General features: G+C 43.1%; 1 protein-coding gene across 1 annotated transcript in view; it reads right to left on the bottom strand.

Annotated features, from left to right (window-relative positions):
* Window positions 1-12,936, bottom strand: part of adgrl2b.1 (adhesion G protein-coupled receptor L2b, tandem duplicate 1) — a 121,890-nt gene that overhangs the window by 33,003 nt on the left and 75,951 nt on the right. Inside the window, exons 6-7 of the mRNA XM_076098727.1 lie at window positions 10,094-10,203; window positions 5,707-6,507 (exon numbers count right to left, since the gene is read on the bottom strand). Of these exons, the coding sequence (XP_075954842.1) occupies window positions 5,707-6,507; window positions 10,094-10,203 (911 nt within the window). The remainder of the gene's footprint in view (window positions 1-5,706; window positions 6,508-10,093; window positions 10,204-12,936) is intronic.

Raw genomic sequence — 12,936 nt, forward strand, 5'->3', positions numbered from 1 at the left:
ACATCAGAGAAGAAGCAGAATTAGTTCTATCACTTTATAGCCCCCCAGAGACATTTAGGAATCTGTGGGGAAGATGACAAAAAAATATGACGCCATGATCAGATGATCAGAGATGGATGTTGTTTTTGTCCTTGCTTTTGCAGCTTACACCGCTCCACTAAAAGAGCGTTTTTATCTCAAACTACACACATACAGTCAGAGCAGTAAAAGGGATCTACATGTCCTTACAAACGGCAGGATAAATGGATCATAAGCCGCCTAATACCTGCTATTAGGGAAGAGCAATGGAAACTCGCAGCCAAATCAAGCTGTTTCCAATTGGTTTAAATGTTGAAGATGAATCACTTACAAGGCTAATCCTCCCGGCACAATGACAAACAGACAAAAGGAAATATCGAACAGCCAGAGCTCAGTTTAGAAATCATCTCTACTTTGGCAGGTTCTGTTAAAGGCTGAAAACCAATCAATGTGTGCTCCGGTCTCCTTTCTCTCCCTTGGAAGTTAGCTGTCCTTGAACTTTGAAGCAGCTGTTTCAGCTGCACACATTTCTACACCATGTGAAAAGGTGAGCGAAGTTTCTATTGTTGATCCAAATGAGAAAGAAAATCCCTTCTCTTTTTCTTTTTATCCAACCTGAACACAGTGGTGACTGAAAAAACTGGGGCGGACAAGAGGAAAACCAACGTATTGATGGCCCTTTCTGTTAGTCGAATTAGAAAGTAGTTTCATTTATTTCTCAACGTCCTTCAGATAAACAACTAAATATGTTGTTTTATTACATTTATATTAATGAGCCACCATTAGAATTTGGATTGTTGTTCTTTGGGTCAGATTAGATGTAAAATGTTAATTTACAGCATTGGGTATAACTTGGAAAAATGTAATCAATTACTCGTTACATACCACTCAAAACTAGCTGGTTCTTGAATGCAGCACATTACCTGTGCAGTGGTGAACTTTAGCATGTCCGCTAAAGCGCACAACGTGCAAATTATAAAACGTTTGAAGTTATTAAGAGAGGCGAGAGTTATAATCCGTACTGGCAAAGATAATCACACATTATTGTAACATATTACTAAATTATGCAACACTTAGCTTCTGGTCGGTGGATTTTGTTATCTTTCCAGAGAGACAGGCGAGCTGTTCTCCCCTCTTTCCAGGCTTTATGCTAAGCTAAGCTAAGCGGCTGCTGGCTTCATATTGACTGAACAGACTCTAGAGTTGTATTCACCTCCGAGAAAGCGAATAAATGTATTTCCCGAATCGTCCCGAACATTTGCGTAAACCAAACCAACATATTGAGGCGCTGACGGCGCCCCTTACACCACAATAAGTAAGACGTGGTGTGACTCAGCGTGTGTGGGTCCTCATAGATCTTTATTCATTGTGCATTGGAGCTTGACTCAATAACAAGACTGTCTCAGAGGATAAGAACTGTGTGAGAGCTACAGTTGGTCTTTTTGCCTCTTTACCTAGAGCCAGCGCTGGTAATTAATGACAGAGAAAACAAGTCCCAGAAGACATGAATTTTACATTAGGCCGTTTATATGCGCTCATGCTGTTCTGCTTCATCCAAGCCTAGTGGACGGGAGCACGCAGCTTTGCATGGAAGGTACAGGGCCACAAGGCAATTCATCTGCAGTTTAGTTAACGCCGTTAAATATCTCGTTATCTCGTCTTTACGTCTGCGAAATTAAAAAACTCAAGTCGATGAGACATTGTTGAGCGGCCTCACCGTTTTATGGACACTTGTTCTTTAAAGGGCGGGTCCATTATTTATTTATTGTTTTGGGTTTTTTGTTTCTGTAGCTTCCAAGTGGTGTTCCAATTGTATTCAAATCCGAACAATCAAATGTTTAGCGCCACAATGCTATTTCCCCCAAGCCCTTCTAGAAACATTTCCCCATGTATCTCTCTCTATATATATATATATCCATGTATATATTCAAGCCTCCCAATAACCGATCGATGCAGCGGTAGACCAGCAACTCCCGTGTTCTGCAAAGTCTGATGACTCTCAATGGAGTCTTGTGGCTTTGAAGAGAGTTTCAATTACCCATCAGAAAAGGCAGACTGGTGGTAAGGTACAGCGGTGAAAATATTCTAAATATAGCGTACACTTAAAGTGAGACATCTTTATATTTTGTTGTTGACTTAAATACGATCTGCTGCTTTTCCACGGCCCTCTCCGATGGGGTACTGAAGCCGTTATAACGTTCTCCTCAACGCCACAAGACTCCTCTGACAAAAACAGTCATTTTTACCCTGCAGAACACGGGAGTGTGTACACACAACCCCAACAATATCCACGAGCTTATCGATCAGCTTACTTTGGTAACCGTCGCCACTGCGTTTTGCTAACGGATGAGTAGGCGTTCCGGTTTGAAAAACCCGGAAAAGAACGCAGATGGCTTCGACCTTTAAAGAGCAGCAGACAGAAAAAGCTCTGCCGGACATATCCTGTGTCTGCGCGGGGTAATTTACGAGGCCTGAAACTGAGCTCTGTGGAGCAGCAGACATAGCGCAGTCACAACTAGACGGTCTCTGAGTCAGAGGACGGTGGCTCACAATAAAGACACGTGCATGCAGAAGATATATGTGCGGACAGAAATACACTCGGAGCGAAACCACTCCCAAACTCTCTGTCGCCTACGCCCAGAATGCATACTTAAACAATTCCCTGCCATGATCTCAAATGTGTTGATCCGCGCTCGGCGAGAAGCAGAACAATTAGAGCTCTTGCAAATCTCCTGACTCTTTTACTCCAGCCTCTATTCCTGATGCCGAACATCCCGCTTCAGAGGGTGGAACACAGGCTTAGTGCATGATACATCTATAAATGTCCTCTGTCTTGACGGCTCACCTGGAGGCGTCGTTCAGGGATATAAAAGCGGCGCAAAGTGCAGCGAGGTGCACAGCTGGGTTTAGCCACAAAATGGCTGAGCAAAAAAAAAAAAAAAAAAAAAAAAACACACACTAGCTTTGTGAAGATAGATATCTATCATGTGGCATGCAGGATATGAAATAGTGGTTTTGCGTGACATTTCAATTCAGAGCAGAGCCCACTTGTGCTCACTGCTGCCAGATTACTCCGAGCGGCTAAGCCTTTTGGACAAAGCCATTCATTTTATGGCTCTCGTCTCGTCTTTAAGGCCTCAGATCAATGCTACCTCAAATACAAATTAATTTTCTCCTTTCTCTCCTTGTTAGTTTGAAAGGCTCTCGGCAATTGCTTGCTCCTCTTGATTGTTTGTTTTTTTATTCTTTGGACTGAAATCAGTTAATTCCTTTGCCCATCACAGAGAATACATTACCGGTGTCCCTCCACATTTTCTACCGGCGGGCGCTTTGGCGTGCTTTGTATTGGCATGCACCTCTTCTAGAGAGACCTCTGAGGAGGAGGAGTCTCCAAGTATTGATCATCGATGGTTTGTGTTCACAATGCATTAGCAGAGGGTAGGCATTTTCTTTAAATGTCTGCGAATTGTTTGGAACAATAAGCGGAAAGATCAATATGGGGATAGATCTTAGCTAATGATTTCAACCAGGGCCAGCATTAAGGAACCTGCAGTGTTACAAACACTCTGCACAAGGTAAAGGAAAATGCAGACAAGTTGCTAAGGTCAATTATGTTCTGCTTTGATCACTTTGTTCAAACTCCCTTATTATAAACCCCTAATCCTGCAGACTCTTCAGCACCTCTCTAGGATGAGCATTGCAGTCAAGGTTGATGCCTGTGACAGAAAAGGACACGGCCGCTCATCGTGTTACATGAGTTCTACAATGAAGAGAAATACACTGGGTTTGGTGTAACTTCAGTCCGTGGTCGATGAATCTTAATGGGCACAATTAATTTCCTTTACGCCTCGAGTGCCCCTCAGTTTCAGAGAGAGAGACATTATTTCAGCACCATTAGATTACCCTGCAGAATAGGTTGTTTAATTCAACGCCATATCATGGGCAGCAATAAATCCTAATAGCTTCACAGTAAAGAAGTTAAAGGTGCAGATCTGAAAAAAAGCTAATAAACAAGAACCAATTATTTTCAAGTGCCATTCACAAAGCCCGGTGTGCTGCTGCTGCTGCTACTGCTGGCCGCGGCATCTTGAGATGTCTCCTCTCTCCTCCTTGAGCTCGCAACATTTCAAAATGCTCCCATAAAACACACTTAATGACCCACAGTGACAAGTTCTGCTGCAGGGACGCACTTTTGATTGGATCCCAATAAGGGAACCGCGGACGCAAACGGTTATTTACAATAATGAGTGAAATCAACAACTATGTTCTGTTGGGTTCCTTGATTAAACGCACTGTTCCCAAAGCAAGTGGCAACAATAAGCCTATGTGGCATTTATGTTTACCGAGGCATTACAGTAGCTGAGAGAGCACATTAAACCCTTCATTTGAAAATGCTCTGTGATGGCCACTTTCCTCCTCTCCGAGCCTCTTTTGAGACAAGGAGGGTAATTATGATAATTCAGTTGTTAATTACATTTACATACATCAGGACGTGAACAGTTGAGCAGGCAGTTTGCATGCATGGAGAACTCATTAAAGTTTGAGTATTTTTTTTTCATATGTCCTCCAACATACTCGTAATTGAGGCTTCAGCGGAACGGACGCAGACACGCAGCACCCCTCCGAGTGTCGAGTTATCCTGCCGGGGAGATTCCAGGGGATGGCAGGAAAACAAACAGACTTGTTGACAAGAGGCCAGAGTTCAGGAGCACACAGCCGCCATTGAGACATCAACGCTACCCCCCCATACCCCCCCCTTCAACAGCTCGGGTCAAGAATCAGATTTCCCCCTGGAAAAACCCTCCCGAATATCCAGAAGTTAAAAATCATAACTGAATCCAGACCAGCGCTCGGGGGCAAAACTGAGCTTCTAACATAACTAGAAGTGGGGTCAAGATCCCTTACACCCCCCCCACACTACACCCGGCTCTGCGGGATAAGGTGGCTGCAGTCAGGTAATTAAGCCCATTATCGTCTTAATGTAAGGTCCCCGTCTGATGACACGCATGTCACCTCTGAGCACTTCACAGATTAATCTGAGCCCGGCAAGATTCTTCACTGTAATTGATCTCTTTCCAGCTACTCTGCTGCGCTCATTCACCATCTGGTACACAACTCACACACACTTCAGCCTGGTGCTTTTTAAAATATCACGCAACAATGGGATGGCTATTATCTCCTGATCTATTGTAGGAAAAAAAAGGGTAGCCATGGCAACACAACTTCAAATGTAAGGTAAGGGGAAGAGGATAACCTCTGTCGTACTGTGCACAATACTTATCAAATGTATTACTAGCATTATATATATATATATATATATATATATATATATAAATAATGGTTATTAATAATGGTTTCGGATAAGGCCGGAGATTAGAGAATTTGATAGGGTCCAGGCTCCTGCTGGAGTGAGTGCCTCAGCTTGCCTCATGGTAATAAAGAAACGGGTTTCTGAAGAGGCTCAATCCCACAGGGGGCTATCCCCTCATTCCGAGGTGAATCTGTAATTTCTGTCTGCAAATGAGCCCTTTCCCCAAGACTAACACAATCCTCTTCTCTTCATCACACCTGAGTTGCATCCAAAATTAAAAGGCAGCCATCTGTGACAAGCCACGCTGCAACCACACAATAGAACGCTTACAACGAAGGACGGTGAGTGAAACAAACAACAATGGATGAGGCTCTCACCTTCGGCAGGATCCGGTGGGCCGAAGTCCAGGTCGTAGCGCAGGATGTAAAAGTTATTCCACACGTACAGCTGGTTGTCTCTGGGGTTGTAATCCACAGCAGTGATGTACTGGTACTGGTTGGGGAAGAGGATGTCGGTGTACTCGCCCTGGCTCAGCTTGGTGTTGTAGGTGTAATCGATTTGGCTCCTGCTGGTCTCGCTCTCGTTCTCTTCGTAGGTCGAGCGCACCACGTTGAGCACGCCGCACACCATGAAGGCGTTGGAGGCAGAGCGCTTGTCGTACGCCGTCTCCCACGTGGCCTCAAAGCGCAGGGTGTAGGGGTTGAGCTGGCTCACCACAATGCGCCCATTGTTCTGCTCCGTGGCGTATATTACCCACAAGCCCCTCTCGTCTACCGCCAGGTCAATGTCAGTCTTGCCGCCCCAGCGGTAAGGCGAGGTGTCGTGATAGTTGGCGTTATTGACGATAGCCTCGCCGCTCTTGATGCGAGTGCGCAGGTCAAACTTGACAATGTTGCGAGTGCGCTCCTTGTTGAAGAAGATGGCGCCGTCGTAGGCCACGAAGCCTGTCCCGTCGACGCGGTGCGGCAGTTTGTAGGTGGTCGTCTGGCGACCATTTTTGAAGTCTTCTTGAGAGGCATACTCGAGGAGGGTGTCGGTGCGGTACGGCGTCCAGGGCATGAAGAAGACTTTGTCTCCGGCCTGCAGCGGGTCTTTGCACCACGACCCCGCTTGCTGCTCTGCCTCGTACAGGAAGGTGGCGTCTCCTACACCCTTCAGAGTCCCGGGACAAATGAAAACTAGTGAGAGAGAAGAGAGTGAAACAAAACACAGTGAGGCAACTCATTTCAAACATACATTAAAACATTTGACACGCATCATTCTTGCTGCTGTACAACTGAAGTGCAGGATAAAAAGATCAGGGATTGTGAATGTGGAGGAATGTTTTAACTAATGCTTTTTGTTCTAGCGCTAATGAATAGGGAAAAAAGGAAAACAAATGAAGGTGTCATAGGATGAGAAATGTGACGTTAACGTGAGCTTGCATCTCAAGGGTCTGCTGCTACATCCTAACAGGGACAAAACAAAATAAAAACCTGAACGAAAAGGGTAAAAATCCTGCAAATGAAAGACATGGAAAATGAGAGGAGTAGAGTTTTTTTTAAACACCAGCCTGTCTCTGTCGTCAAATGCCACACGAACAGCTGGGTACATGGGACACACTGCACATGCATACTGACATGACTGAGGTCGTAAACCAAAATGAGGAGGGAACAGACTTCACATCTCGTGATAAGAGTGAACAACAGGTTGTAGATGGTGGTGGCGGCAGCAAAGCAGAGGTAGAATGAAAGTGGAGGTCGGGGAATAGATCGAACAACAGTGGTAAAGGATTTTCACTACTTCTGTGGCAGAAGACAGGAGGAACCACTGATGGGTGAGAGAGGCCATGGCAAGGTTCCCATTGAGACGGTTATAAATTAATTGGTTCTGGATAAAAAAAAGGGACACAGTGAAATCTTGTTTTTCTTTCAAACTTTCTTTTGTTGTCTTTTTTTTTTTTTTTGTTCGTGCCAATCTCACTCAGCCATCACTGCTATTTCACATCACGTGCTAAGGGTGCAGCAGAAGTTGGGCCAAGCAAACTAAGACTACGCCAAATAAGACGCTATACACACACACAACTACTCATTCTTCAATGGCTAACACAGAGCTAGGCAAGAGTCCCTGGAACAAATCAACACCCAACAGTTGGTGTTTTCTTTCACATTGGACCGTGGATGTCATTTGAAATTCAGTTTAGAAATTCATTTTGACTCCATGGGTGCAAACAATCCTCCTATGGGTTTAGCATTTGACAGGAGAGGCAATCGGGAGGGGGAGGGGAGACGTGAGGGGAGCTGTACTCAACACCACAGAACAAGGAGCCAGGGGGTGGGGGGGGGTGGGGGGGGTGGGACCAGACCACTCATTTACCTTTTTGCTCCACTTCTATTTCAGGCATTGGAAAAGAAAGCAAAAAAAGAGTGCAAGAGGGAGAGAAAGGTTATCATGAGTCAACTACCAGGTACAAAGAGAAGAATTAGCTGGAGGATATGACCATGAGATGAACTGCAGGGCTGCTTTGGGAAGAAGAGCTAGAGGGGGGGGGGGGGGGGGGGGGAGAAAAAAGGTTGTTTTGTCAGTGCAGCGTCTTCTCATCCTAGGATATAAAAACAGACAAGTTATGGCTGGAGACAAGCTATGTGCCCATGCTTTCCAGCGCATTAAACTTCTCATTCCTACCGTCTTTAACTGCCAACAAAATAAATGCATTGGCCGAATAAATCCCTCTAAACGTGCTTCTCCTAAGTGGCAGGAGAAAAGAATAAATATCTCCTGGTCATATTTAGATGGATAACATTGTTAGAGAAACATCACAGGAGTTATTTCTGGCATGTATTGACCCGAGGGTGGAATTTCTTTCAAACTTTATGAACACAAATCAAACTCCCTCGCCCACACACGTAAAACATGACACGATGCTAATGTTACACTCTTAAATGAGCCAAAGAGAGCAGCAGCACATGAGATGACTGATGAGCAGTCGGCCTAATATGGAGTTTCTTTAGTGGACTGTTGACGCTGCATACGCTCTGGGTGGAGAGGGGGGAGGGGGGGAGGCTGGGGACAATATGTGAAAGATTAGAATTTAAAAAAAATGAGAGCACAGAGGTTAGTCGGAGGGGGTAGAACGGGGCAGGAGGAGAAAGGGAAGTCTGTTTGAAAGAAGAGAGAAAGAGGTGAATATCTCTGAAGGTGTTTACAATTCATCAATTTAAATACTAAGTACTTTCACAGGCAGGGATGAAGCCTCAAGCTGATCTTATAAACTACTCTAAAACACCCTTTTAAGGTAGATTAACTCAAATCAGATACTATAGACAAGAGCTTAAAATAGTGCCGGATTCCACCAACTGCAGAGTACATTTAATTAAATCATGTTCACTCTGAAACACTAAAGCTGATCCATGACCGTCTGCAGGAATTTGATTTCTTTTTTATCATTTATACTTTTTTCTCAAGAAGTCTGTGCAGTCTGTTTCCACAGGACATGGGTGAATGTAATGTGCTAATGTAAGACCTATAATCTACCCGTTTCTTTGTAATCTCTCCTTCATTACCCCACCAAAGACATCACATCTAAACACTGTTATTCAAGCCATTTAAAGCGTCAGTTCACCCAGTTTCCCCTACTGGTATCCAGTCATGCAGATAGTTTCGGTTGTATTTGCCAAGGTTTGGAAACATCTGCCTCTGAGATTTTCCATCACCATCCAAAATAAATGGAGGTGAATGGAATTTTGTTTGTGCTGTTCACAGCAACAGAGGGGCTATTATTATTTCAGTAGAAAGGTGTTCCAATCAAAAGTTTTCTGTGGATTATCCAGAGAAACAGGAACATTGTTTGTGAAGGTTTTGCTTTTGAATTTTTTTTGTTTTTTTTAAATGTCATGTTTCATTGTTGTGAGCTCATCAACACAAAAAACACAAATTCCATTTACTTCTGTTGCACTGCGAGCAGAAGTCTAACACAAACTGAGACGCTGTGGAATCTCATTTAGAATTTAATAAGGTTTAGTTTCCAACATTCGTAAGTAACCAAACTTTTGTATCGCTAGAACTCATAAATGACATTTCTATCTGTATTCACTTACACTAAAACAATACAGTAGACGATTAACGTTCACAACCTGTAGCTTATTTTTCATGAGCTACTTGCTCTAAAAACTGGAGACGGGGCTTAACGTATTGATTGACATGTATAGAAGTTGGTCTTGTTGAACTACAAAAACAACCAGTCAGCTGGCGGCCATAAGGACACGATTCTTCTCCCTCACAAACAATCTTTGGCTGAGTGCAGACTCTGGCTTGCAGCGAGCACGGTAACCAGACAACAACCAGCAATTTCATTGAAGCCATTACAGAATTAACATAGATTTACATAAATAACAATAAGGTCCAATAAGGGAGTCTTTAGCCTTTAAGCTTAACGAATCTGGGTATTTTGCCAACCGGGAACCAGATCCAAACAGGAAGCAGCTATCAAAACCCAAACCTAAAGACGAATATTACAAAAGAAACTGCACAAATCAAACCTAAACTATCTGCATGGCTGGATTCCACTGGAGGTAAATGAGAAAATACATATTTGTTTTAAATCGTATTTGTAATTTTGGTGAACTGACCCTTAAAACTACTTCAACACTTCATCCGTCATCTTAAATTATCATTATCAAAGCTAGTCCTCCAGGTGAAGTATCATCTGTAAAACAAACAGCACATCTAGTCTACAGACACTTTTTAAAAAAGCACACAATAAGAGATTTGGATGGCGATACTTACTATAGGGAACACACTCATACTGGACCTCTAAGTACTTGTAGGTGCCAGGGCATGGATCAGGAAAGACATCAGAGCCAGTGACAACCACACACTGCGTACGGTTGTTGCACCTAGAAAAAAAAAAGATTGACCAGAGATTTCATCATGACTACCCACAGCAAGAGCACTCGGCAAAGACAACATTAACAGCAGAGAGCCGGGGGGGAAAGTTCATTGTCACGGCCACAAAGAAATTGAAGAATTCCCGGCCAGGACTGTCACATATGCATTCTAGCTTACACCTTGGCAAACAGAGAGAGGAATGAAGGCATTAAGGAAGTGTAAATGAATGTAAATGAGTATGTGATAATGACTAAGAGAGCGAGAGAGAGAAGCTAAAGGCATGTTAGGAATTTGCAATGGCATTTCCTTTAACAGCGTCTTCATACCGCTATTGAAAGGGGAAGACATTCATTAAAACACACAGGACAGGTGGCGGTGACATGCAAGTGGACTGGAATGGTTGCTCCTCTGTATGTATGTAACAAACAAGACGTGAATGTCTTTCTTTTTTTTTTATATACGAGAGGTTATTTGCCCTCAAGTATGAAATAATGGAAATGGTGAATTGACGGTCTGATGAGTTGATTGCAAAGTTAGCGTGTGTGTTTGTGTGTGTGTCTGCAGATGTTTCTGGGTGCTAAAGAAGTTCAAGTAGAGAGGGAGAAGGGGGGGGGGGGGCAGCAGAGGACGGAGTTTGTGTAAATACTGTATAGGGGGAAATTGGCTCCACTTCAATCAAGTTCTTTTGAGGCCGAGGGATTGAGAATAATGTGAACAGTAAGAGATGCAAAATAGGACATTCAATAATTTGCAAGCCTGAGATGAATATTTCAGAGGGTCAGTAGCAGTCATGCAAGTTGGACGTACATTTCAACATTGGACATGACTTTCAAAGAATCATTAGAAACTCAAGAGGCTTTCTGTCGCTGCAAAATGGGATCGTGCCGCACAACATCCACACGAAGCCTCGACTCTGCACTTTCAACTATGCGCGACGTTAAAGTCGTGAAAAAAAAGGTAAATGTATTTACATTAACCAGACGGAGACCTTGCTTTTCAAAGCTGCACTCCAGAAATCCAGCTATGCATTTTCATAAGAAAAAAAAAAAACCTTCCCCTTGAAGCTAATGGATATTATTAAATATTATACGCATGAATAAAAAGGCACAAAGTCCATTATGAAGTTAACAAATAGCATCAGCTCGAACATCAGTGACAGTTCGGTACCAGCTGCACTTAAGAGATTCACTTTTATGGCTTCACTGCGGTGAGAGCTGCTGAGAGGGACAAGGGTCACCGCGTCAAAATGTGAACTGACTGACGCCGGATGAAAGCAACAGTCACTTCAAATACACCCGGAGATAATCGATTTAATTCAGAGGTTTATAAGTCTGACTGACACTAGCTCCGAAGTGTAGGAACTATATCGACTCAAGTGTTCAACGTACAAAAGATAAGAGTAGCTCATTTAATACAATGCATTGTTATGTATTATTGTAATAAAATGTATATATGATATTTACTCCACATCAATTGGCTACAATATTAAATTGCTGCTTACATGTCGATGCATCAATAATAAAATGCATATAATAACATACACCTTGAAAGGAGCCTCGATAGCTTTTTTAATACTTCAGTACATTTATTGCAGGGTTTTTACGTGTAATGGAGTATTTCTTTTTTTTTGCCACACGACAGTAAACTGTGAACATGACACGGACAAATGATCTCCTTTTAAGTCGATATGGCAATATATGTGTTTGCAAACAATGACCTATCTAAGAAGACACGGAGCAACATTAATGTTTATTTGGAGTCCATTTTCTGGCCTACTGATGAATGTAAGTTCAATATTCACTCTCTTTTAAGCTTTGTTTTGGTCTCCACCAACTCCGGGGGGAAATATCTGGCTCTTTAGCTGATAAATGCTGCACTTTGTCTGATGTTGCTTGTGCTTTTTCACTGAAACTGCTTCCTGCTTTGCTTGAGATCAATGAGAACGACGAGACTGAACCAAAACATCAAAGTTGCGAGCCGGAGAAACCCAAACAATGAGCTGAAAGACCACCGCTGCTAATTTCTTTCACATAGTGAGATTTCACTCTGGCATTTACTGTACTGCAACTTTTAGATGCTTTGGAGCAAAGGGAGCCGTCGTTGCTCTGCATTTAGACACGCTTCCTCTGTTTTAAACTGCCGCATGCAATCTCTACTGCGCTGAGCACAATCTCATGGAAGCAAAGTGTTAGAATCCTGTTTGCTTTCTATCTAAGAGCTGCACCTCTGACCAGAGGAAACATTTATTCTGTTGTGGGTGGCTATTGAAATGAGGTAAGGTAAGCTTTATTTAGATTATCTTCTTGTGTGTTTTTGAACCTACACAAGCAGAAAACAGAGAGGAGGAGGACACATCATCCATTTACAGTACATCTCCGAGGGAACGATCACCAGTAGCCAGAGTTTCCATCACTTCCTTGGTACATTGTATTATCCAGCCACTTCTTTTCCATCATCAACCAAAACACATCGATGTAGATGTTGAAAATCAATCGTTATTGTTGTTTCGCTGTTGTGAAAAAACGGGTTGCCGGTGGATCCTTTTCGTGGCAATTTCCAAACCAACGAAACTGCCACTCTGTGCAGCAGACCTCCCACTGTTTCTATCACCCCAATCCTGTTTAACACCTTTGTTTATCTAGTCTGTGGTGCTATTGCCTTTTGTTAATCTTCCCCGACATTGGCAGAGAATTGTGTCTTAACGTTTCGTCGTTTAAACATCCCCCTGGTTTTTAGTTTGC

The sequence above is a fragment of the Anarhichas minor genome, unplaced genomic scaffold (genome assembly GCF_050575085.1).
Source record: "Anarhichas minor isolate MPS153535 unplaced genomic scaffold, ASM5057508v1 ptg000024l, whole genome shotgun sequence".
In the NCBI taxonomy this organism is placed as follows: domain Eukaryota; kingdom Metazoa; phylum Chordata; class Actinopteri; order Perciformes; family Anarhichadidae; genus Anarhichas; species Anarhichas minor.